This window comes from Centropristis striata, chromosome 10 (genome assembly GCF_030273125.1).
Source record: "Centropristis striata isolate RG_2023a ecotype Rhode Island chromosome 10, C.striata_1.0, whole genome shotgun sequence".
NCBI classification, from domain to species: Eukaryota; Metazoa; Chordata; class Actinopteri; order Perciformes; family Serranidae; genus Centropristis; species Centropristis striata.
Window position 1 is genome coordinate 15618372 of NC_081526.1, and position 24099 is coordinate 15642470.

Sequence of the window (24099 nt, forward strand, 5' to 3'; positions counted from 1 at the left end):
TTTGATCCCAGGTTTCCACTGCTGCCCTTACAGTCTGTGCACAATAGTGTAACTTTACACCGAAACATAACAACAATACTCACATTACAGGTCCAGAATCGTTTCACTTTGAAATCGGTTGCTTGCTGAGAAGAAAATGTTTAACCAAATGTAAAGTTTGAGTCCCTGGATAAACTATTCTACTTGAAGGAGTTCGGCTCCACTTTTAAAACAAATCTCTTTCCTGCAGCTCCACCCAGCGGCGGTTAGGATGCAATGCAGGGCCTTAAAAACAGGCGACTTAGTGCAAAATGTAACTACTGGATATTTGAGTGGAAAGCAGTGGTGAAATGTTACTAGATACATTACCTCAAGTACTATACTTCAGTACAATTTTGAGGTACTACTTTACTTGACTATTTCCATTTTATGTAACTATATACTTCTACTCCACTACATTTAGAGGCAAATTTTGTACTTACATGATCAATTTAAAGTGGTTAGACATTATTTAATTAAATTTCATAACAGTATAATTTGTTAAAATTAATCCTATCTTGAGAAAATACTACTTATATAAATGCATCAATAATAATAATAATCCAATAATATATCTGGAATATATATAACAATGTGAGTGGGGTCATTCTGCATAACGAGTACTTACATCTGATACTTTAAGTACATTTTGAAGGTGGTATTTCTGTACTTTTACTCCTGTAAGTTTTGAATGAAGGACTTTTACTTGTAGTGGAGTAATTTCAGTGTGGTATTAGTACTTTTACTTAAGTAAGGGATTTGAATATTTCTCTACCACTGGTAGAAACCAACTTTAATATGATTTTGCTGCTCATATATTTCTGAGTGAAACAGACGTTTGTTTTTTTGAAACCACATTTCAGTCAAACTCAAAGAACAATAATGACAAAGGCAACTTTTTAAGAAAAAGCATAAACAATGGAAACAAAATTATCAAAGTGATTGTTCAAGAAACTTTTTTTTTTTAACGTTCAATTAAAAGAAATACACAGGAGGAAAAAACTGTGACTTTTCTATTTTCCAGCTTAACTAAAGAATTGTCATAGAGCTAGAAATGCATGTTACTCCAATATATCTATTTGACAATTATACCTACTTTCCAGATCCAAATTTTACAAACAAAACTGCAGAAACGACTAACTTTAGACTGGCTTCAGGAAAACGTAATATATTTTGCACAGAAAAGAGGAAAACATACTCCTTATAGAGGTATTTAATACTTTGACATTTTATTAAATATGAGTGGAATAATAATGAAAAATTATACGTTTTTATTTTGCCATGGCAATGTGCAAAATTATATTTTTTAAATTCTCTTCAGTACGCCTGATGAATTCATATACAGCTGACATGAATCCACCAAATGCATTTTAAACAGAGGTAAACAGATTAATCTGATATTGATATTGGTGTTACAGAAAACATCCACAAGAGAACTTGTTTATAAATTTGCTTTTTATTTGACAGAATTTGTAATTGTAATTACAAAAATGTAGGCACATTCCCCACGGATGTAGAGTCTGCATTTTTCAATTCACCTCACTTACAGGAGACTTTTTTTTGATAAGCTTTTCATAATATTATTACTGCATACAACAGCATTAGGCCTAACTGTTTTTTTCAAAGCTATGGCTGAAATTAATGCCTTGCAAAACATGTTCTTGAGCATGTAGTTAGACACACAATCAAAAACAAATCACTACAAACCGAAAAGTAAAAAAGAAGTTGCACTCCTTCAGTTATGTGGAAATCTTGCTAAATTTCTTCCTTAATTGAAAGCCAAACACGCCGTGTAAACGAACTTTAGTGCAGTGTCAAGATAGTACAGCTGAGTGATCGAGACGATTTGACAGAGGCCAACTGGAAGATTTTTGATCTTTACAAGAAATACTTTTAGTCGCACAGCAGCACTCTGATTCCCTTAGAATTTCATCCAAGACACGACAACTGATGTATAATAAAAAATGAAACATTGTTTCAGAATGATATCCCTGACATTTCATTATTTTTCCCACAAGCATTTTGAAAAAAAAAATTCAGATTTTTCAATAAAGTCAGCACTTGAGAATGTTTGGCAGTCATTTTTTCTTTGTTTTCTAGGGTCACTGGGAGTTTCCTCAGTATGAATCTTTGGAGAGGGCAATGATGGTGAAACGAACCTCCTGAGGGTCACGAGCCATGAAGACTTTACAAACCTCTATGGCATCCTGTGGTGAAACCAAATACATCACAGAAAATTATGATTTCCAACTCGGTAATATAGCTTTATGACAATCTCTGTTTTTTTGTGTGATATCTTACCTCGAGGAATGTGTCTCCTGAGGTTTTTCCGTGCACGATAGGGAAAGGCTTCCGCCCATCTTGGTTTAAAAAAAAAATTGCTTTGTTTATTTGGAAATTTGCTTCAAATCTGCCACCACTAAATATGAAATTATTTAAAAAAATGTATCTCATCAAGGTGATAATATTTCTAATAAATCAATGGTTAACTCACCCAGTTCATATAACTGTCCTCCGACATTCACAAAAGCTATAAAATGCAGATTCACTTTCTCGTCTAAACTTGGGGCCTAAAACAGACAAAAAAATAAATTATCTTTTTAGTTTAACACAATATTGTAGTATAGTGTGTACAGATAAAACATCTAAAAGTCAATACAAACCTCAGTCTGTCCCTCCTGTGCACTGGACTCGTGCGTCACACGTATACTCTGAAACAGAGATGAGGAGGGAAACAAACCATTGATTAGCAGTAAAAGCAGCAGTCCCTGGTCCTTTTTATGGTTTTGTACATTATGACATTATATCGTTTTACTGATTTCCACCACATTTAATTTATGTTTAATGGTCAGTAGGAACAGATGACAGAGTTGTTTGAAAAAATTATAAAGAGGTAACAAAAAATAAAGAATATTTTGCTCTACTGTGAAATCACTCAAAAGGAAGGTGACCAAAAACGATAAAGTTGCAGTGACACTGATATAAAAAACCACAACAACTTCATCACCCCATCCTGAAAGCAAAGATCTTCATTTCAGCTTTTTCTTACCTCATCTTTTTCCAGGAAGGTGGCCCTGTCCTCTGAGTTCATTTTAGAAGTTTTATCAATAAACTTCTTCAGAGGAGAATCAGGATCTGAGGAGAAAGGAAAACATGCAGTAAAATCTATAGAAAAAAACACTTGAAGATGTGTCAACACACTGACTGCAGGCCTCTGAACATTTTCATTGGTCGTTTGTGTAAGCAGTGTAATTTGTTTTCTTTGGAATCAGGGTTGATTGCTGGTGCACCCAAATAAAGTAGAGCAACTATGTAAAAAAATGAGTGTGAAGGTGTTATAGATTATGTCTTGTAGATAATATGAATATGGAAGCTTTTCCTGGTCTTAAACTAAGTGATAGAAACCTGTTCTAGCTGATAGAAATAAATTGCCTTTGTCTGTTTTGCTGACAGTATTAGTTTTATTTCTTCACAAAATGTAATGGTTATAGTGGCATATTTTTAACCCACATCTTGAGTTGTCACTCTCAAGTTGGGACATGGGAATCTATTATTATGTAATTAGATTATATGGATGAATTCATTTCTATTTTATTTTATCTCATATCCAAGATTGTCATCTCTATTATTGCATACAAGGTGAATTGAATAAAAACTCACCGAATTCCAGGTGTGCCAGGTTGTTTGCCACAGCATGGATTAATCCTATTGTTCCACAGGCGTTTCCGATAGTTTGCTTCATGAAGTAGACGTCAGGAGAAACCTCCTGTTGCTGACCCTTGAGTTTCTCTTCCTCTTCTTGCTTGAATGCCTCGTACTGGACAGAAGTAGGAGAGAAAAGAAGTCTCTGTGGAACATTGTTTCTTATGGAGTCTGTACAACCATAAGTATATATCTCTTAATTTACAACATTGATGGTTCATCAACAAGCGGTTGATACATTTTACACGAAAGATGTTGAAAAAAAATTGCAAGTACCTTCTCTGTCACTGGGAAGAGAAGTAGCACTGCGCACACCGGTCTGGGCACCATGCTGAGGAGCTCTGGATCCAATCCATAAACATCTCCAAATTGCCAGGTTGGTTTCATACCCAAGCAATTGACAAACTACACAAAAGAGAATACACTTTTCTGCATACAAAGACATAAAGCTTACCTAAGCCTAAACTAACTCAAGTGAGAACTCAAGTGAAGGTAACATCAAGGAGTTCAATATTTTATGTTTTAGCCCCCAAAGAGGCATGAGGTTAGTTTTCCCAGTAATCTTGCATATTTAAGTGTGTTTTGTGTTTAAATAAGTTTTGGATCAAATTAAAACTAGTTATTCATGCTAGCACGGTTTGATACAGTAAGCTAGTTTTGCTCAAAATAATATTTTTGTGTTTTATAATTGTTGCAACTTTCAGTTTGCAAACTGTAGCTTTATCCAACTTAATTCTCAGCTTATTCATGTACGGCCGCTGAACTGAACGCTCGGCCTTGTTTCAGTTCACTGATACGCAGTCATAGATAAAATCTGAAAAATACATAGATCGATTAAAAATTCCACGTGATCAACCAAATTCTTAACGACCAATAATCGATCATCGATTAATTATTCACATCCTTCGCTAAACCTAGACAGTTGGATGTTTGCATTAAGACAAATTTTCGGATGTTCATGGATTGCTGACCTGCTGTGTATTGATCGATGGTTACACCTGCAATGATTTAAATAAATGAATTTGCATTGTACCAATCTATTTTTAAAATTTCATAATTAGTATCAAATTGCATAGTTCCTGTGAATATATGAGCATTACAAAATTACCCAGATGAACTGGCATTGATAGATTTGATAGATACATTTTTTTAATGTGGACATAAGTATGTATGATTATCAATCCTGAGTTACATTGATAATTGCCTTGCCTTTTTGATGAAAATCTTTACCGCAGCTCAGAAACTACACTAGCAAAAATATGTAAGGTATAGCTACTGAAGTACTGTACTTTAAACGTTACTCCAAAACATTTTGGTCCATAGTCATTGGAGGCAAATATTGAAATATTTATTCCATTACCTTTATTTTCTAGTTAATTTTGCATAGAAACCACATACTGGCCCTCATTTATCAAACGAGCGTATCTTTCGTCTTACGACAAGGTTCATGTGTGAGTTATCAAACAATCGTATCTCGCCAATCACAGCGCTAAGTTTTAATCACAAAAGAAGAGAAGGAAAAAAAGAGGCTGAAAGGGAAAAGCTGATGGTCAACAGGTGCAACAGAACCAACTGGTTTTGTTTGGCACCATAAAAAGTGAAAAGGAAGGAAATCAGTGCCGCTGTCAGAGCAGTGTAGTAATGGACCATTCAATTTCCGGCAAGGTTGGAATATTTCATATATACATGGTGATATATAAAGCCTAATAGCCTATATAATATGCAATTATGATTATTATTATTATTATTATTGTTGTTGTTATTATTATGGAGATATATTATTCACCTCTTTACATTTAGTAAGAATAATGTCCCAGACAGAAGTGTGTGTGGCATCGCTTATTGGGAATGTTTCTATTCGGGCACCACCGGTGGTGAAGGAGAAGCTGACGCTCCGGTGTCTGAGCTGGATAACAGTAAACATTTAATGGCAGAAGATAACAACATTTAATAGCCTCAGCTTGTAGCCTGTTGAAAGAATTTCACAGTCGCACGGTGTATTTATCTTTAATGATGGTTTAGTGATAAATGATGTAGCCTTGCTTTGGTTTGTCACCATTAAAAAACAAAACACCACAGAGTTTTATCAGCTCCAGGCATCAATTCAGTGGTCTAAGATCAATTCTTAAACTCAGACATTTGGACTTCACACTGACTCAAATTTGCGTACACGAGCTGAGAGCACGTGAGATCTGATCGTACCCTCCGCTCACGTCCAAATAAATGCTGAGCCTTGCGTAGAAATGATTGTACGCCCACTAGTCTCACTTTCTGTCGTATGCTCATTTGATACGAGCACATAAACGAGAGCAGATCTGAGCGAAAATTTCGTCTTACGACAGGATCGATACAAAATGATTGTGTCTCGCCAATCACAGACTAAGAATGATTGGCTGTTGATAAATGTGGCAGCTCGAAAAAAGCATAATTTAAATACCACGGCCTAATATATACTCGATTCAGATGGTTCGAACCGAGGGTTTACGACACCGAAGGACCAATATGGCCAAAAAGAGAATTTTTTCCCCCCTTTTCTTTTTTTAACTCACCTTTATAAGCAAAGTGCACCGTCACAAATAACAGCACCTTATTTGTTTCATAGCACCAACATTTTTATACTGTATATTCATATTTATTCTGCACTCGAATTCTATTCTACTCCTTAATACATACTCCTTCTTTAGACACTTTATTTTTTATTGTTTTTTTATGTTTTATTGCTTGAAGTATGCCTAGGTTGTTCTTTTTATTTAATTGTGTTGTCATTGTCTATGTGTGTAATGCTGCTGCTACACTGTAATTTCCCAGCTTGGGATGAATAAAGTATATCTATCTATCTATCTATCTATCTATCTATCTATCTATCAGGAGGGAAATGGACATTTTACAGAAATACGCAGCGACGAAGGTTTATGAAAAAAAAAGTATTTATAGTTACAAACTCAAACAATTTCACTGAATATTTTACATTTGGAGCACAGATTAATATTTTTAACAGCTTTTTGGTTGAAGCCAGGAGGTAAGCAATGTTTTTAAACTAAGTTTTAATCACAAAAGTTTTGGCAACATAAAAAAGGGAAAAGGAAGGAAATCAGTACTGTGGCCAGCAGAGTAGCAGTGGACCATTCAACACCCAGTGAGGTTGGAATATTTAATTTATACATTGTGGTATATAAAGCCGACTGACTTAAATTTGCGCACACGAGCTGAGAGCAGACGTGAGATCTAACGTCCAAATTGATAAATGCCGAGCCCTGCTAGAAATTATCGTACGCCAACTTTACGCTTACTTTCTGTCGTACGCTTGTTTGATAAATGAGGGCCACTATGCTTATATCACATGATGCAGTATTGATCTATCTAGTAGTATTCAAGGTATGTTACAACAATAATATGTTTTTGTTGGTATAAACAAGAGAAAAAACTAAAATTCTACAAAGATATTACACTTGGATAATGAATATTTTACTTTTGATACTTTAAGTACAGTTTGCTGATTAAACTTCTGTATATTTAATTAAGAAATGTAAAATTCAGGACTTTAACAAGCCTGTTTCAAAGTTGGGGTGCTGTGAAAAACCTTTTTAAAACAGGATGTAATGATTTGCATTTAATTTAATACAGTACAAAGACACACTATGCAATGCTCAAACTGGGAAACGTTTGTTTTTCATATCAACCATTTCTGAATTTTATGCATTCTGTTTTATTTATGTTTTACCCAGAATCCAAACATTCTTCGAATTGAGGTTATACTTATAATGGAGATTTCTTTTTTGTATTTTTTTTTTTTCAAACTTTTGATTAAATGGAAAATCTGAATATTTCTTCACCACTGATGAAATGGAACTAACTAAATTTATTTTATGCATGAAGCTTTTGAAATAAGACAACTAACTTGGCTATACAATGACAGCATGCTATAAGCAATTACCTCAGTTATTGCTTGTGTTATATTGATAGGAGACGGGTTTCTTTCCATTGTGTTTATCAGACAGTAGTAAATTATTTCTTAACTTTCACCCTTTAATGTTTCCGTTACGTTGGCTATCTGGGTAGGCCTTGTCATTCTACAAGTCGCTTTGCAGCCTTTTATTCAATAATCTGGTGTTTAATTAAATCAGAAAACAATACTCACCTTTGTCATGACCTGAAATGAAAAGACACAAATAAAAACATTAATCAAATTGCTTTTGGATTAAGAAAAGCAGCCACACCGGCTTCAGCTTTTGTTCTAAATGCGAGCTACAAGTTAGCTCGCCTTCACATGCTTGTGAATGAATGACACCGATAAAAAACAAAACAATACAGTTTGAAGAAATATAACAATACCCACTTCTGGATTTGATTCCAGGGGCAACCAGCGTGGAATGTCCATTTTCAAGTAAGTGTTATTTTTCCTCTAAACCGAGAGCTGAAACTGATTTAACAAAATCTGTTTGACAGCTGGAACTCGCTTCCGCGTCGGGAAAGTGCACCTTGACTTTTAAATAATACGCAGGGGTACTTGCTTTTTCAAAAACCATAAATACACCACGCACACGCTAAATTACGGTATGAACAGACAGATTATTATAATTTTTTATATTTGTCTTCCCCCAGATATGTGACATGGTTCTTTGTCAGCAAATAAAGTATTTTTGTTTAACTGCTTCCCACATAATCAGCTCAATAATGGACCATTCCAGGGTCATAGGCGTGTCTCAGAGACACGAGAGATTCCCAGCGGTTGTGGCTCCAATGCAACATTTCACTCAGTGTATCAAAAGTGCCCGTTTCTCTAATCGTTTTTAAAAATACATTTTAATAACAATTATAACACAAAAGAAATATCTCGAACCAGTTTATTTGGTTCAACACAAAGTGTTTAGCACTAACATGTGACCGCCAGACGGGGGCGCTGCTGTTCTTCATTTATACATTTAAATCATATTTCCTTTTCCTTTTCCTTTTTTTTTTTTTTTTAAATCAGGGAGTAACATTCAAAAGAATAAATAGTAGAAAGATTTTAAAAAACAAAAACGTAACGTTACAAAAACATAATAATAATAAAAAAATAATAATAATAACTACAAAATTTCCTCTGGGGAAATTCTGAAAGGGCCACAGGGGCTACTGCCGGTGTTGTGTACACAATGATGAGATTCTTCAGAGATTTCAAACAATTAATACTAGTAATATTCTGAGGCTATATTATATACAAGGAGCACACCTACAACAAGCATTCCTTTTCATGTATTTATTTATACAGCAACCTGTGTTGTGGTGTGTGTGTGTGTGTGTGTGTGTGTGTGTGTGTGTGTGTGTTTGTGAAACATGTGTATCTGGAAGAGTGTGTGCGCGCGCATTTGTGTGTGTGTGTAACTCAAATCACATAAAGTTACCTCTGTGTGTGTGTGTGTGTGAGAGAGAGAGAGAAGCATGTGTATCTGGAGGATATGAGGGGTATTTTATGCCAGGGCACTATACTAAAACACGTGTACAGCGGCTATGCAATGACATCAAACCTCTAACGTGCGCTTGTAAATTCCATTCACTTTCAATGGACAGACAAGCGTCACGTAGGCTGCGTGACGGCTGTGTGACGGGTAAACTACGCCTCAAATACGTGACATGAAGACCCGCGTGACTGTTAAGTACAATTCTACATGAGCGTACAGACACACGCTGTGTAGTGTGTGTGGAAATCAAATAGGGATGGTTCATTCGTGCCGTGCCACAAGCGAACGTAGCGGACGCCTGTGCGCACGCTCATCTCAATGTACAAATAATTTGTGATGACAAATTTTGAGTTTAACAGCTGCTTCGCTTCACAATTAAAGCAATCCATGTATCACCAAGGGGTTAAGGCGTTTTAGTATAGTGCACTGGCATAAAATACCCCTCATACATCTGGAGGAGTGTGCGCGCTTACGCGCGCATGTGTGTGTGCGTGCGTTCATCTGTAACTGTAATTACAGAAAATGACCTGTCTGTGTGTGTGTGTGTGTGTGTGTGTGTGTGTGTGTGTGTCTGTAACTGTAATCACATCAAAGGATCAAAGGCAGAGCAATCAACTGCTGTAGAATGTTCCGACACAGTGACAGCAGCCAGAGGTGGACAGACTGGAATTTCTGGCCTCGAACAAAAAGCATTTTTGGCAAAACCATAATACCTATCATTGATCCAACTTCACTTTGAGTGTCCTGAATTCTTCCTGAACAGCTACATATGTTTTTTGTGAAGAAAAATGAAGAAATAGCTTCATAAGAGCGATCTGAAAAACTGTTAAATATGCTATTCGCAGAATGCGTTTTTAATATGGGAGCCAATGGGACTGTTGGTGCGTGTTGGTGGTGCATCTGTTCGTCCTACGCCCAAACTATAACTCTGACAGCTTTACCAGAGGATTGTGAGTGAGAAGACAAATTTTCCTACGTTTCTATGTATAAATTATTTCTGTAGAGTGGAATTTGCAGCCTGGAGGGCAGTTTTCAAATTTATTTTTTTCCCTCCCTCTACACTCTGGCGATGATGTCATTCATTACATTACATGTCATTTAGCTGACGCTTTTGTCCAAAGCAACTTACAATAAGTGCATTCAACCTGATGGTACTAGACATAGACCACAGGAATCAAGTAAGTACATAACTTTAAGAGCTTAACTGTCATCACTACAGGAGTGCTATATGTTAAAGAAGAAAAGAAGAAGAGAAGAAAGCTTTTTTTTTTTTTTTTAAATAGGTGACCATGACTTAACCAAGGTATTGTTGGAAGAGATAGGTCTTGAGCCTGCCGTGGAAGATGTACAGGCTGTCTGAGGTCCTGATGTCGGTGTGACATGAACATTCCATGCAATACACCCCCATTATAATCTCAGAATTTCTCAAAAATGATCATGGTCATTGAACAGGGATTGATAAAAAACTATATGACCTATCGAAACGTGGATTAATACACCTATACACAAGACTTGTGTCTACTGTTTAAAGTTTAAATGGAGTCGGAAGAGGAAGAAGAAAAAATCCACAGTATAGTGCTCAGGGCTGAATTTGCATTCAGTGTTTTTATAATGCAGCCCACTAGGTAGGCCTAAAGGGATTTTCTTGTGTCATTTTTTCTTTGTAGTCGTAGCATTATGTGAATAAAGACACAAATGTGATACTGCACAATTGAACATGATCCCCTCCAGGTAGAGATAATAATGACTATAACAAGATACAAAACAACAACAACAACAACAACAACAACAGCAGCAACAAAAAGAGGCAAAGCATTACATAGTCTGTATCTTCTGCCTTTTGCCTGTGCCCTGGGGCCCAAAATCAAAACAAACAGCTGTGTTTAAACAAAGAGCTGCAGTAAGAAATCAAGCAAATATGATATTTACTGAGCAAACACTGCTGGCGAAAAAAAAACTATTGTGCAATGGAAACCCAGAGCCATAGAGATTGATTTCCTCATTGACCAATCGTTGACCAAATACTCTTACTGAGGTTACCCGGTATTCTATTTTCCATCGACAGGCCGGATCACCTACAGTTCTATTTCATCCTTCCTGACCGCCAGAGGTGGTGCATAAGCACTGAATGACTTCGTCTTGCGCATGTACAGGTCGAGTAGTTATACCAACAAAGTTACGTGTGACCCCCTGATGACCCCCGGATATGTTATATCTTCCGGTGTCATCAGAGGATCTGTTCCTTTGTTCTTCTCGCGTTGCAGGTATACTACAGCTGTAGTGTCAGCGTATGCAAAAAAAAAAACTGGAGCCGCTATAGCCGAAGCTAAGTAGTTAGCAGCTTACCGCCGGGAGCCTTGTGACTAAGCCATTTTGGTCGAAGCCGCGAGGAGCTCGCCCTCCAAAGGCTGCGACAAGCCGTCCTCCGGGACGCGGCGTGCGGCTGCTCTCACCGGCACTGTGAGCACCCTTCCTCTCCCAGCTCTCACCACAAGCCCAGCTGCCTCCAGCAAGTGCTTTTTTCAGGCGTGTTCCGACCCAGACTGCCTTTGCAGTGCTTCCTTCAGAGGAATACCTGAGGGAGCTGCATGCATGTTGGAGGGACTCCGGAGCCCTCTCTCATGCAACATCCGATGGCCGAACCCTGGCAGCCATGCAAGATGCGTCCAGGTTTGGTCTGGGTCACATGCCGGCTATTGAACCGACAGTGGCGGCACTCATCGTCTCTCCCAATGAGGCCCTGAGGTTGGATGCCAGGTGTCCACCTTCCCAATGTCGTGTCACAGACGGCCTTCTGTCTAAGGCCTATGATGCGGCAGCTCGCATGGGTCGGATAGGCAACTCCATGTCTCACCTGATGCTTGCTCTTTCAGCATCCCTACAGGAGTCCACGGTCGACTCTTCAACTGTGGGTTTAGTGATGCGTCCCTGCAGGCTTTCGCCGTTATGTCCAGGGAACTGGGACGGCTGATGTCTACACTGGTTCAGACGCGCCGCCAGGTCTGGCTGGCCCAGTCGCCCCTCTCGGAGGCGTGCAGAAGAACCCTCCGCAGTGTCCCAGTGGAGCCAGGGGAGTTGTTTGGATCGGCTGCTCTGGAGGCGCTGGAGCGGACTGTCCAAGCCAGGCAGACCAGACGACACCTGTCTGGGTTACGTAGAGGCACACCAGCTGCCCCACAACACCGTGCTCAGCCTCAAGGTCGCCTTGGTGGCCACCAGAGGCCCCCTCTTCCAGCGCAACAGCCCATGCGACCCTCGAGACAACCTCGGGTTACTGAGAGAAACCGGCACCCCCGCAGGGCCCCCAGAGGCCGGGGGGCCAGGAACTGTTGGGCCAGCCGTCGGCTGTTTTTCCCAGCAGCAGCTCAGCAATTGGGCTGCTTACATCTTGGACCCCTGGGTGCTATCCACCCTGACCCAGGGGTACAAACTGCAGTATCGATGCCGGCCCCCATCCATTGGCCGGGTCAAAATGACCATCATGAGCGACCCGGTCAGAGCCCTGGCCCTAAACCAGGAGTTGTCTGCTCTTTTAGTCAAGGGTGCAATCAAGCCGGTAGACCCCCTGTCACAGCCCGGGGGGTACTACTCGACATACTTTCTCATGGAAAAGAAGGATGGCGGGCTTCGCCCCATCCTCAACCTGAGGGGACTCAACAGGTTCCTAAAGGTCATTCCATTCCACATGCTCAGCACAGCAGAGGTACTGCGGACGATTGCCATGGGGGAGTGGTTTACATCCATCGACCTGAAGGATGCCTACTTCCACATTCCTGTCATACCCCGCCACAGGCAGTTCCTGCGTTTTGCCTTTCAGGGCCACTATTTCCAATTCCAGGTGCTTCCCTTTGACCTCTCACTGTCCCCGTGGGTCTTCACCCGGTGTGTGGCTGCAGCCCTTTCACCCCTGCAGTCGCAGGGCATGAAAGTTCTTCCATACCTGGACGACTGGCTGGTGTGTGCGCCGTCTCAGTCCCGGGCTGCTCTAGATACGGCTGCTCTTCTGGCTCACGTGGCCCAACTGGGTCTCACGGTGAACTTGGAGAAGAGCTGCTTGGTCCCCACCCGGAATATCACCTTCCTGGGTGTGATTCTGGACACTGTCACCATGAGGGCTTGTCCCTACTGGCCCTGTCCCCATGGAGGAGAGGGGCGTTCATGCTGCAGGGTGTGCCCATAGGCTCTGTTCCCTCTCGCCGGGAGCATGTCACAACGGACGCTTCCCTCTCAGGGTGGGGCGCAGTGTGGCAGAACAGGACAGCACAGGGGCGATGGTCTGCTCTGGCCCAAACAGACCACGTCAATGTACTGGAGCTCCGTGCTGTACATCTAGCGCTCAGGCACTTTCTCCCCCACTTGGTAGGGAGACATGTGCTTGTTCGGTCGGACAACATCTCGACAGTCTCCCACATAAACCACCAGGGGGGCACCAGGTCGGCACGGTTGCTACACGTAACCAGGGACCTCCTTACTTGGGCAGCCCCCCGCCTAGCCAGCCCGAAGGCAATGTATCTCCCAGGGAGACAGAACGAGGTGGCGGACTCTCTGTCCCCCCGGGGGGGTGGCGGCTTCATCCAGAGATGGTTCTCAGGATTTGGGACCTCTTCGGCAGGGCGGAGGTGGATCTCTTCGCCTCAGAAGAGACAACCCATTGCCCCCTCTGGTTCTCCTGGATAGAAGAGACCAGCCTACTGGGGCAGGACGCCCTCGCACACGAGTGGCTGGTAGGCCTCCTCTATGCCTTCCAACCAGTCCCTCTGATTGCGGCGGTACTTCAGAGGGTTCTTCAACAGGGCCACACACTGCTTCTGGTGGCCCCTTTTTGGCCAGGAAGGACATGGTATCCTCTGCTGCACAGCCTCTGTCGCAGCAAGCCATGGCGCCTCCCCGACAGAAAGGACCTCCTCTCTCACTTGAGGGGCAGGGTGTGGCACCCCGACCCTTGCCGTCTGCAACTGTGGGTTTGGCCTCTGCAGGGCCAAACCCACTGCTGAATGGATGTACTGACTCTGTCTGTAGAACTGTCTTGAACACCAGGGCACCCTATACCCGGGCACAGTATGAGAACAGGTGGCAGCTGTTCTCGGCTTGGTGTTCAGACAGGAGTGTGGACTCCTGAGGAGTGTGTGCTGCTCTGTGCCCGTTATTCTCAAGTTCTTGCAATCCCTCCTGGATAGCGGGCGGCGTCCCTCTACTCTGAAAGTGTATGTGGCTGCTATTTCGACTTGGCACGATCGAGTCGATGGCAGCACTGTGGGGGTCCACAGGCTGGTGACCCTCTTTTTGAAGGGTGCTCTGAGACTGAATCCCCCACATGCACCAAGAGCTCCAGGCCCTTAGTACTGGGTGCCCTTTGCTTGCCTCCCTTTGAGCCACTGGCACGGGCAGAACTGAAGTGGTTATCGGCAAAGACCGCCTTCCTCCTCGCCATCACTTCAGCGAAGTGAAAAAAACCACTGAGTGTTTTAGGCAGGGCTGCAATGCTTTGAAAGTCACACTGTCAAGCAAAAACAGGCCCAAAATATGTCCTGTTAATAGCATGTAATTCATATCTCTCTAACAATTAAGTTACAACGTGGCTGTATTATTTAGCAGAGGTTATGTAGCTTTAATTTTTATTACTTGTGCTCACATTGATTGGAAGTTCAGCATCCTCATGTCATTGAATACAGAAGAGAACTGGATATGTCAGACCTGAAGGAAAATAAAGTGCTTATGTTTCAAAGAAAGTAAGCAAACACGAGAACCATTTCTTGTTTCATCTGACGATTGTTCCACAGGGAAATTGTTGCCACCGCCCCTAAACATCCCATGGCTGTTTGTTTGACAGATTCAAACTCACAGTGTTTGATCAGTAAATGTTACATCTTGTGTTTCAATGGTTTTCACAGAAAGCTTCTTATTTAAAGTAGAACTGGTTGTTAGATGCAAACATTGACATATTTGATGCATGAGCCAGTGGCATGTATGCCACATTTACTATACAGAGGGTGGAGCATGAGCTGTTGATGTTGTTATTATCATATTAAATTATTTGTTGTTGTTGGTTGAGAATGATTCTTTAAAGTAAAATAATCTAGCAGCTGTCAACACATTAGAGGGTAATGGACTGGAATGGAACTGAAAACAATTTCATATTTCTCATGAGTTATGTATTATAGCATTTATTAAGCATCAGTTTTACCTGAACCTAAATGTTAATTTGGCTGCTAATTTTTTTTAAAAATTAGAGGGCACTATTTTAGTCTCTTTGTTATGTTTGCCATTGAGCTAAAGAACTAAGGGGCAAAGACAATTAATTTACCACATGTCTGACTGTGTCCCGATATTTTGCCCAGACACAAGATTACATTATCAAATATGCAACAAGCCAAACAATTACAGGTTGTTCCCTGCAAATTTCTGCAATCCAATGATAAATAGGCTCAATAGATATCACACACAAACAGACAGTGAAAAAAATTCAAACCTAAAAAGAGTTTCAAAATAAACTAAAATAATCCTTATTGAGTAAGTACACAAAATATCTGTAAAGTGTTTTTTGAGTTCTGAAGCTATCTTTAAAAAGACCTGTTGCGTTCAATTAATCAATAATCAATTGGTGACAATCTCAAAAATGATAAAGGGGCTTCAACGTTTTTTTTTTTGGAGTGGAGCTATAGCATATTGTAAGGCCCGATGACCAGGGAGGTCAAGGTGAGTTGGTTGGTTTACCCAAATAAGAATACATTTCAAAGTGCCCCTTCATCTTATACTGGAACAATGCCGCCAAATAACTTTCTGTACCATAGCCCAAAATAGTCTGGCTTGAGAATAACTGGGGGCAGCGCCTTGAGAAAAACAGTTGACATATGTCCATAATACTATTTAGTCATCAAACACTGTGAGGATGAGTAATAAACATCAGTTAACAAACAGCCAGAGGCATCAATTTCTCAGTCGTCCAATCACCGGATGAAGCAGTAAGAGGGCTTAAGTAACACAGCAGGGTTACCTTATGTACTTTTATGTTCTATCTTTACCTGCAGCTCACAGCCCCTGGATCTCCTGCAGTGTCGGTGCCTTCCTCTGTAGGGAATAGCTGGTGGAGAGCAGTTGGTGAGTCGGCTCAACCTGGGCAAGAAACTGAATGCACATTTTTAGCCAAGATGGAAAGGTCACTGATGGTGTGTGCCAATTATGTTTTATAGTCATAAATGCAAATTTTAAATGGTATTTTACTTGTATATGTTAGCACTATACTCTTATTTAAGAAAACAAATGGATAGTTGGTTGGTAATCTGTAAATCTGAGTTTCATCTGCTCTAAAACAAATTCACCCTTTACCTCCTCTTATGTAACTCTGTTCGTCTTTGACTTTGCTGATTTGTGAGGTTTTCTGTTTACACTAATATTAACAACATTCATCTTTGGTTTGTTTGGTCAAGCTGCTGATGAATGATGTTAACAAAGAAACCAATCTGAACAAGCTTTGGCTAATTTCCCCAAAATATTGTTCCATAGACATAAAATGTAGTGTGGAAAAGAAGTGACTGATCATTTATTAAAAAAGAACTCTGATGTAATGTAATGTAATAAATGAATAAATAGAAAGGAACAAAATTAGTTATTTCATGGAAAATAATAACTGTGAATAAAAATATGGATAGTATCACTGATGGACTCAGAGGGGTGTGGGGGAATGGGGGCCCTCCTCATGGTGCCCCAATGTCAGAAGAAGAAAAAAACAGCAAAAGAGCCCTCGTAGATGTCCCTTTGATGGGTAAAACATGATAAAGTGCACTCTAGAGTGCTCTTCCTGTGATAAACTGGCTTCCAGGTTGAACTTCCAGACAGCAAGACAAAAAGCTGTGCCTTCTAGAATGTCCTTCTGATGAAGAAAAAGTGATACAGTGACCTAGGGAGTGCTCTCCCAGTGGAGAAAACATGATAAAGTGACCTCCAATTAAGAGAAGGTGAAGAAATGCCTTTGAGGGTGTCCTTCCAGCAAAGAAAAAAAAATGAAAAAATACCCTGTAGGTTGCATTTCCAATGAAGAAAGCATTACAAAGTGCCCTCTAATGCTTATTTCCAGTGAAGATGAAGATGATGAAATGCCTTGTGAGGTGGCCCTCAGTAGAGAAAATATGATACAGTACCTTCTAGGGTGCCCTTCCAGTAAAGACAGTATAATGAAGCCCCATCTGGGGAAACCTTAAAAATGAACATTGTAGGCTGCCATACATGGTAGAAATTGTGCATGCAGCATTTGCCCTTTTTATGCCTCTGTCCTGAGTCAGCTTCTGGATAGCATAGAAGCAGGTTGAAAGCATGTTTTTTCAACTGCAGATACACTTCTTTAGGCTACATACAGCCCCAACAACCTTCACCAACAAAATTAGGCAACCTGTATATAGTCTTAATAGTATAGTTTTAATGGACAGAACCTGCACCATAAACAAGATTACTGTGAAACAATGGCAAAGTACCAAAACTTGTGAAAGTCCTGCAGTGAATACATTACAAGAAAATTAAACTGAGGTAACAAAGCTGAGCGGAGCAAACACTCTCGAGCATATGACCATAAAACAAGACTGGCACAAGTGATAAAACCAGTGACGAGTCTTTAAAAAGCCTTACATAGCAGCAGCAGCAGCACAATCATGATCATCACTGTAATATGTCAGCAAAAATATCTGCATTTGCAATATATGCATTTAATTGAGCAACATGTCCCCTTTTTTTCTGACAGCAAAATGACACAAACTTTGACGTATCACGCCAGCAAGCAACGAAATGGAAATGCTACGACAGAAATATCAGACGTGCAAGATTTCAACCACAACTGTAAAGAGAAAGAGGGCCCCAGAGCGCCAGTGGTGGTGGTGTGGAGAAATGTCGTACTGATGTCCCTCTTACATAGCGGTGCTCTTTATGGACTGACTCTCATTCCTTCTGCATCAGTTTATACACTTGCATTCAGTAAGTATTTAGTAAACAATACATAAAGGCGCATGCCATTGGGAATATTGGAGAATAAGTCACTTTGCCTTGTAATTTTAACAGTAGCTCTTCTCTCAATTGTGTAAAATGAATGTCAGTGTAGTGGTGACAGTCTCCACCTTTCTGTCTTCCAGCTGCAGGGTGCTACTTCTTCGGTAATCTCGGTGTGACCGCTGGATCGCACAGATTATGGAGCCACAGATCCTATAAAGCTTCTTTTCCCCTGCGAGTCTTCCTCGCGTTCTGTCAGACCTTGGCCCTGCAGGTACAACAGAAATTTTTTTTAAATATTTCATTTATTCCACGGAAGTTACTTGCTTATATTAAACTTTTTCATGCTTGTGATCCATCACATTTACTTGTAGAAAGTTTACTATCAATTAAATGATAGAACTTAGAACTTAGAATTTATTTACTATGTAATTGTTGTCTTACCATATGATCTGACACTTCTGTGTAAATATTTGGATGTGTCACATGATCCTCCCTGTCAATGTGCGTGCAGAATGACATATATGACTGGACGAGGGACCACCGTGTCCACCACAAGCACTCCGAGACGAACGCAGACCCCCACAATGCCACGCGGGGTTTTTTCTTCTCCCACATTGGTTGGCTGCTGAGCCGCAAGCATCCTGACGTCATTCAAAAGGGACAGAAACTGGATCTGTCAGACCTGAAGGCAGATAAAGTGGTGATGTTTCAGAGGAGGTGCGCAAACACAGAGCAGACTTTGTCTCTCAACTATATGTAATCAGCTGTTGTGCCTGCAGGCTATTTAACAGACTCAACATTTCTGTCACTTCATCAGTGTTTTACAGTTCTTGTAAAACTTGTGCAGTAATTTGGCACTGCATTTCCATATATATTTTCACCAGTGGTGGAATTTAACTAAGTACATTACAGTTCTTCAGTACAATTTTGAGTATTTCCATGTAACTTTATACTTCTACTCCACTACATTTTGAGGCAAATATTGTACTTTTTAGTCCACTACATTTAGCTGACAGCTTTAGTTACTTTTCAGGTCGAGACTTAACATTAAAAACATGATTAATTTAAAGGGATTCAACATTTTCCTTTTAATTTGACCTTATAACAGTATATTAAGTAGTTAAAATGAGCACCACCTTTACAAAATTAAAACACTTCTTACATAAATGCATCAATACAAATAATCTAATAATATATTTCGAATATATAAAACAACCCGAGTGGGTCCATTTTGCATAACGAGTACTTTTACTTTTGATACTTTGAGTACATTTTGATGTTGATATTTTGTACTTTTACTTAAGTAAGTTTTGAATGCAGGACTTTAACTTGTAGTGAAGTAATTTCATAGTGTTGTATTAGTGCTCAAGAGGATCTGAATACTTCTTCCACCACTGGTTTTCACCTGCAAAAAGGATCAATGTACCAGACAAAATGCTCATATAAGTTTCCAGCATTTTTCGTACGAATATTCCTTTAATGTTCAATGTTGTAGCTAATTTGTTATTAAAGTTATTCAAATAAAAACTGGGGAAACCGATTTCAATATTGCGGTCCAATCCCACTTAAAGGGTGTTGAGGGATTATTAAATGTGTTTCAATCCCTCTATATGCTTCGCAAATATGATTCAATGGCAGTGTCACCACCATAGGTTGTCATTTCGATTGGTTCTTAATCTGAAGAGGGCGGGTTTAATGTGAGGGCAGACGCCAGAGGTGGGAGAGGAATTCTTTTTTTTTATTTCATTGAGCTTTAGATTGCATAACATCAGATATAATTTGTCCTCTCATTTCAGGTATTACAAGCTCCTTGTGCTGAGCGTGTGCTTCCTCATGCCCACTCTGGTGCCCTGGTATTTCTGGGGTGAATCCTTGGCTGTGGCATACTTCGTTCCTGGGCTCTTGAGATACGTTTTGGGGCTCCATGCCACCTGGCTGGTCAACAGTGCTGCCCATATGTGGGGCGAAAAGCCTTATGACCAGACCATCAGTCCATCTGAAAACCCACTGGTATCTTTAGCTGCCATAGGTAAATGAACAGCTTGTTCACCATTCACTACTTGACCTACAGTAATGATCTTATACTGTGTTACGTGACTACATAAGCATTTATGTGTACTTTAGTATATCTTTAAACCTTTGGGATATTATAATATTGACTTGTTAAAAATGTTTCAAAGCTCATTCAGTCTAGGAAGTGTGCTCATTCAGTGTGTAATATTTATTTTGTCCTAGCTTTGCTAATTTTAGCTTTGAACCCAGAATCGGTCAGCTTTTTGCTGTACAGTTATGTGTTTTTTAGAACTGAACATTTATTTTATGGTTTGGTTAATGGCGCTAGCTGAAACTAAGGAGGTTAAAGCTACAAAAAGCACTGAGTATTGTTCAAAACTCACTCAATAACTAACTAATGCAGAGGAATGCACAATTCAGACAGACTTCTCTTCAATGTCATGTATTTCCATGGAATTTTAGCAGAAGTAAGATTGTCTATCAGTCCATTTTCATCTTGTTTTAAGTCCCGCTCTTTGGCATTTTCATTGGTTAAAACAGATTTTGTGACTTTCTGGTTCCTAAGCACCTGAAGCAGCTGTGGTAAACACATTAAAAAAATCAAAGTATATCAAAAAAGTTCCTCAGCTTGTAACTTAATAAGCAATACCTGAGTGCTTGTTTTCTACTGCAGTTTTCCATGTGTAGATAGTTAGCTGAAATGTTTTCGTGAACCAGAATTTCTTTTTTTAGTTTATCTCCTGATTGTTTATTTTAAGCTTTTAAAATCATCGGTTTATCGTCAAATTAAATCATCAGTCACACAATGGCAACAGATGTTTGTTACTCCGTTACAATCCTGTAATGCACTGAAATGAGAGGTTTAGATAATGTTTTCCATATGATTATCGACCTCATCATTAAGTATGCTATTGCTAACATTTATATCTTCATTAAAGTTATGTCTGAACATTAAACCTTTCTTTTTGGTTTTCAGGAGAAGGCTTCCACAACTACCATCACACATTCCCCTTTGACTATTCTGCCAGTGAGCTGGACTACTGGCTCAATCCCACCACTGCCTTCATAGATCTGATGTGTTTGCTGGGTTTGGCCAAGGACCGCAAGAGGGTGTCAAAGGACATGATCAAGGCTCGCATGCAGCGTACGGGTGGCAGCAAAAGTAGCTGGGTCACACAAGCTGCAAACTGTAATTAGGAGGACATAATGTAAAAACAGGGATAGCAGCATTTTGGTGGTCGGTTGGTGATTATTATTGTTCTGATTGCTTGTTAGACCTCTTCCTGAGCTTCTGAATTGAAGAACATCTCATTAAATTTAATGTGATTTAAGGTTAAAGTGTAAGGTTCCCAGGTCAAAATAATAATAATAATAATAATAATAATAATAATAATAACCAAACAAGTCTCTATCTATCCACGTGATATTTATTTATAGTCTTATAGTCAGACTATAAAAGCTCTCTAGTGTGTATCGTCTATGGGCAAGATTTAATAACTTTCGTCTGTTTGCAGCATTTCATAATTTGTTCATTCTGGATAGATCTTCTTTATTTGTAAGATAATATTTCCTGTTTATTTTTCATGACAGTCAATAATAAATAAATGGGGACACTTTAATACAGTTATTCTTGGTGAATACTGTCAGATGTGTCTTTTATAGCAAATTATGTTCTCTAGTGTAACACAATGTTTACCTTAAGAACAGACATAGCATCAAATGTCATCATCCGTGCGTGCGTGCGTGCAGAAAATGCTACAGGGCAGATTGCCGAGACCAGTCTGTGTCCAGTCAAAACATGCTTTTAGTGGTCCCGCTACAGTCAAGTATAGGCTCACTTTGTATCAAGTCTCTCTGAAAAAAAAAAGCATTGAAAACACCATCCAGGGAGCCATATCCATGTTATGTATTATTGGAACATTATATTCGCTTCAGATCACCTTTGGAGTACATTTTTGCAAAAAAGATGGACTGTGGATTTTGTCCCCACATCACTTCCATTGGAAACACATTAGAAAGGCATATCTTAAGACCCACTATGAACAGGGAGGAATTATTACATTACAGCAACCAAAAACTGTGGGTGAACTTTTACAACCCATGTCAATCACTAATGCTGCAATTGTAATTGTGTAGGGAATTAACAGTGAAGAACAGTAAAAATAATTCTACTCCACTACAATTTAGAGCCAAAACGGCATATAATGGGTATAATGGGTATTTCTTTTTCTGCCTTTTACTTCAGTAAGATGTTGAATATGTTCTTATTGACTTATCTGGTTAAATAAGGGTTAATTAATCTGAACAATTTGCACTGTGTTAGGTTAACACTATTCTACTTGAATACAAGTAAAAGGTCAGAGTACTTCTTCCAAGACATCTCGGTGCAGTAGGTGGCGCTATGCGTCTGTACTTTAGTTGCAAGTTGCCAATAAACAGAAAGATAAGGAGCCCCAGACATGACATGGTACAAAAAAAATTTAATTGTGGCCACGAAATAGCTATAACGTGCAGACAAATTAGTATTTCGTGGGAATTAAATAAGTATAACGTGCGCACGAAATACTAATTCGTGGGAACAAAATACTAATTAATAATATTAATATAATTCCTGGACAGCTGGGTACACAAATCTAGCGCACCTTCTCTACTCTAGGAACTGCAATAGCCTACGTGATGTCCTTAAGGTGAGTGTCTTTCCTTATTCTGTTCAATATCTTGTTATCCCGCATTTAGGCAATTAATTAGGCCTATGTTTGATACTTTGTTACAACAGGTAGCCTATCTGCTGACGTCTCACCCGACTTACAGACGTGTTATCCTCATCCTGTTACTACACTTTGTTTTGAGAGTTTCAGCTTGAAATCAGCTAAAAGTATGTATTTTGTGCGCACGTTATACTTATTTCGTTCCCGCGAATTAGTATTTTGTGGCCACAAAATACTAAATTGTGGCCACGAAATACTAATTTGTGCGCACGTTATAGCTATTTCGTGGCCACAATTAAATTTTTTTTGTACCATGTCATGTCTGGGGCTCCGTAGGAAAGAAGAAAAACCCCAATGAAAACAGCCATCAAAACATCATCGTGGCATCTGACAGTTTGTCAGCATTCTTAAGCATACGGTCGGGGGAAATCAGCATGTAGACAAGACATCCTGTATGAGATCTTTCCCTCACTGCTCGTACTGCACAGTAAGGATTTGATCATCTCCTTCCTTTGGGTTCCTGCTCACATAGGAGTAGATGGAAGTGAGAATGTAGATGTATTGGCGAAACAATCACTAAAACAACAGAATTGACATGAAAATACCGCTAAGCAGAGGCGAAGCAAAGCAGTGGCGGTTCTACACAGGGGCCTACAGGGGCCGCTGCCCCTGTGAAGAAGCCCTTGGCCCCTGCTGTGGCCCCTGTGTCAAATTAATAATAAAATTATACATTCATAATGATGAACGACGGAAAATTTCTAACCTATTTTTTGTTCAAACAATATCTCATTGTACACAAAAGGAACCCAGAATGTGTACATTGTATGATAGTCTAATTATGCAATAAAAGCTTGTGTGTGTGTGTGTGTGTGTGTGTGTGTGTGTGTGTGTGTGTGTGTGTATATATATATATATATATATATATATGTATACATAATTCTCACTGTGCTGCACTTTCAAAATAAAAATAAAAATAATTGTGCACAAAAATGAGAAATGTCATTGTCATACAAAAATAATAGTTATTGTTAGTAAGTCTCAATGTTTTTATATCTTCCAAATATACTTTAATGAGATTAAAAAAAAAAAAAAAGCTAAAATAAAGGTTTTGAATGCTAAATATCATCTTTGCCGTTTTTTAATGTGCCCCTCTGATTAAACAGTGGCCCCTCCTTGGCCCCCACAGTAAAACTGGTCTAGAACCGCCACTGAAGCAAAGGCAATCATAAAGAACCATGTGG

The 24099-nt window shown here is 39.7% G+C and overlaps 2 protein-coding genes across 2 annotated transcripts; one reads left to right on the top strand and one right to left on the bottom strand.

The window, feature by feature from the left end:
- Positions 1 to 1455: 1455 nt before the first annotated feature.
- On the bottom strand, positions 1456 to 8098 carry uchl3 (ubiquitin carboxyl-terminal esterase L3 (ubiquitin thiolesterase)). Its single transcript, XM_059343108.1, has 9 exons — positions 8057 to 8098; positions 7859 to 7870; positions 3997 to 4125; positions 3679 to 3835; positions 3068 to 3153; positions 2682 to 2729; positions 2513 to 2588; positions 2320 to 2378; positions 1456 to 2225 (listed from the first exon to the last, which is right to left on the bottom strand). Exons 1-9 carry the CDS (start codon positions 8096 to 8098, stop codon positions 2136 to 2138), a joined length of 699 nt encoding a protein of 232 aa, XP_059199091.1. The 3' UTR covers positions 1456 to 2135.
- On the top strand, positions 7872 to 21347 carry LOC131979298 (acyl-CoA desaturase-like). Its single transcript, XM_059343244.1, has 7 exons — positions 7872 to 8104; positions 16190 to 16259; positions 17893 to 18122; positions 18278 to 18408; positions 18649 to 18854; positions 19934 to 20166; positions 21127 to 21347. The coding sequence occupies exons 3-7, from the start codon at positions 17897 to 17899 to the stop codon at positions 21345 to 21347; spliced, it is 1017 nt and encodes a 338-aa protein (XP_059199227.1). The 5' UTR covers positions 7872 to 8104; positions 16190 to 16259; positions 17893 to 17896.
- Positions 21348 to 24099: the final 2752 nt, after the last annotated feature.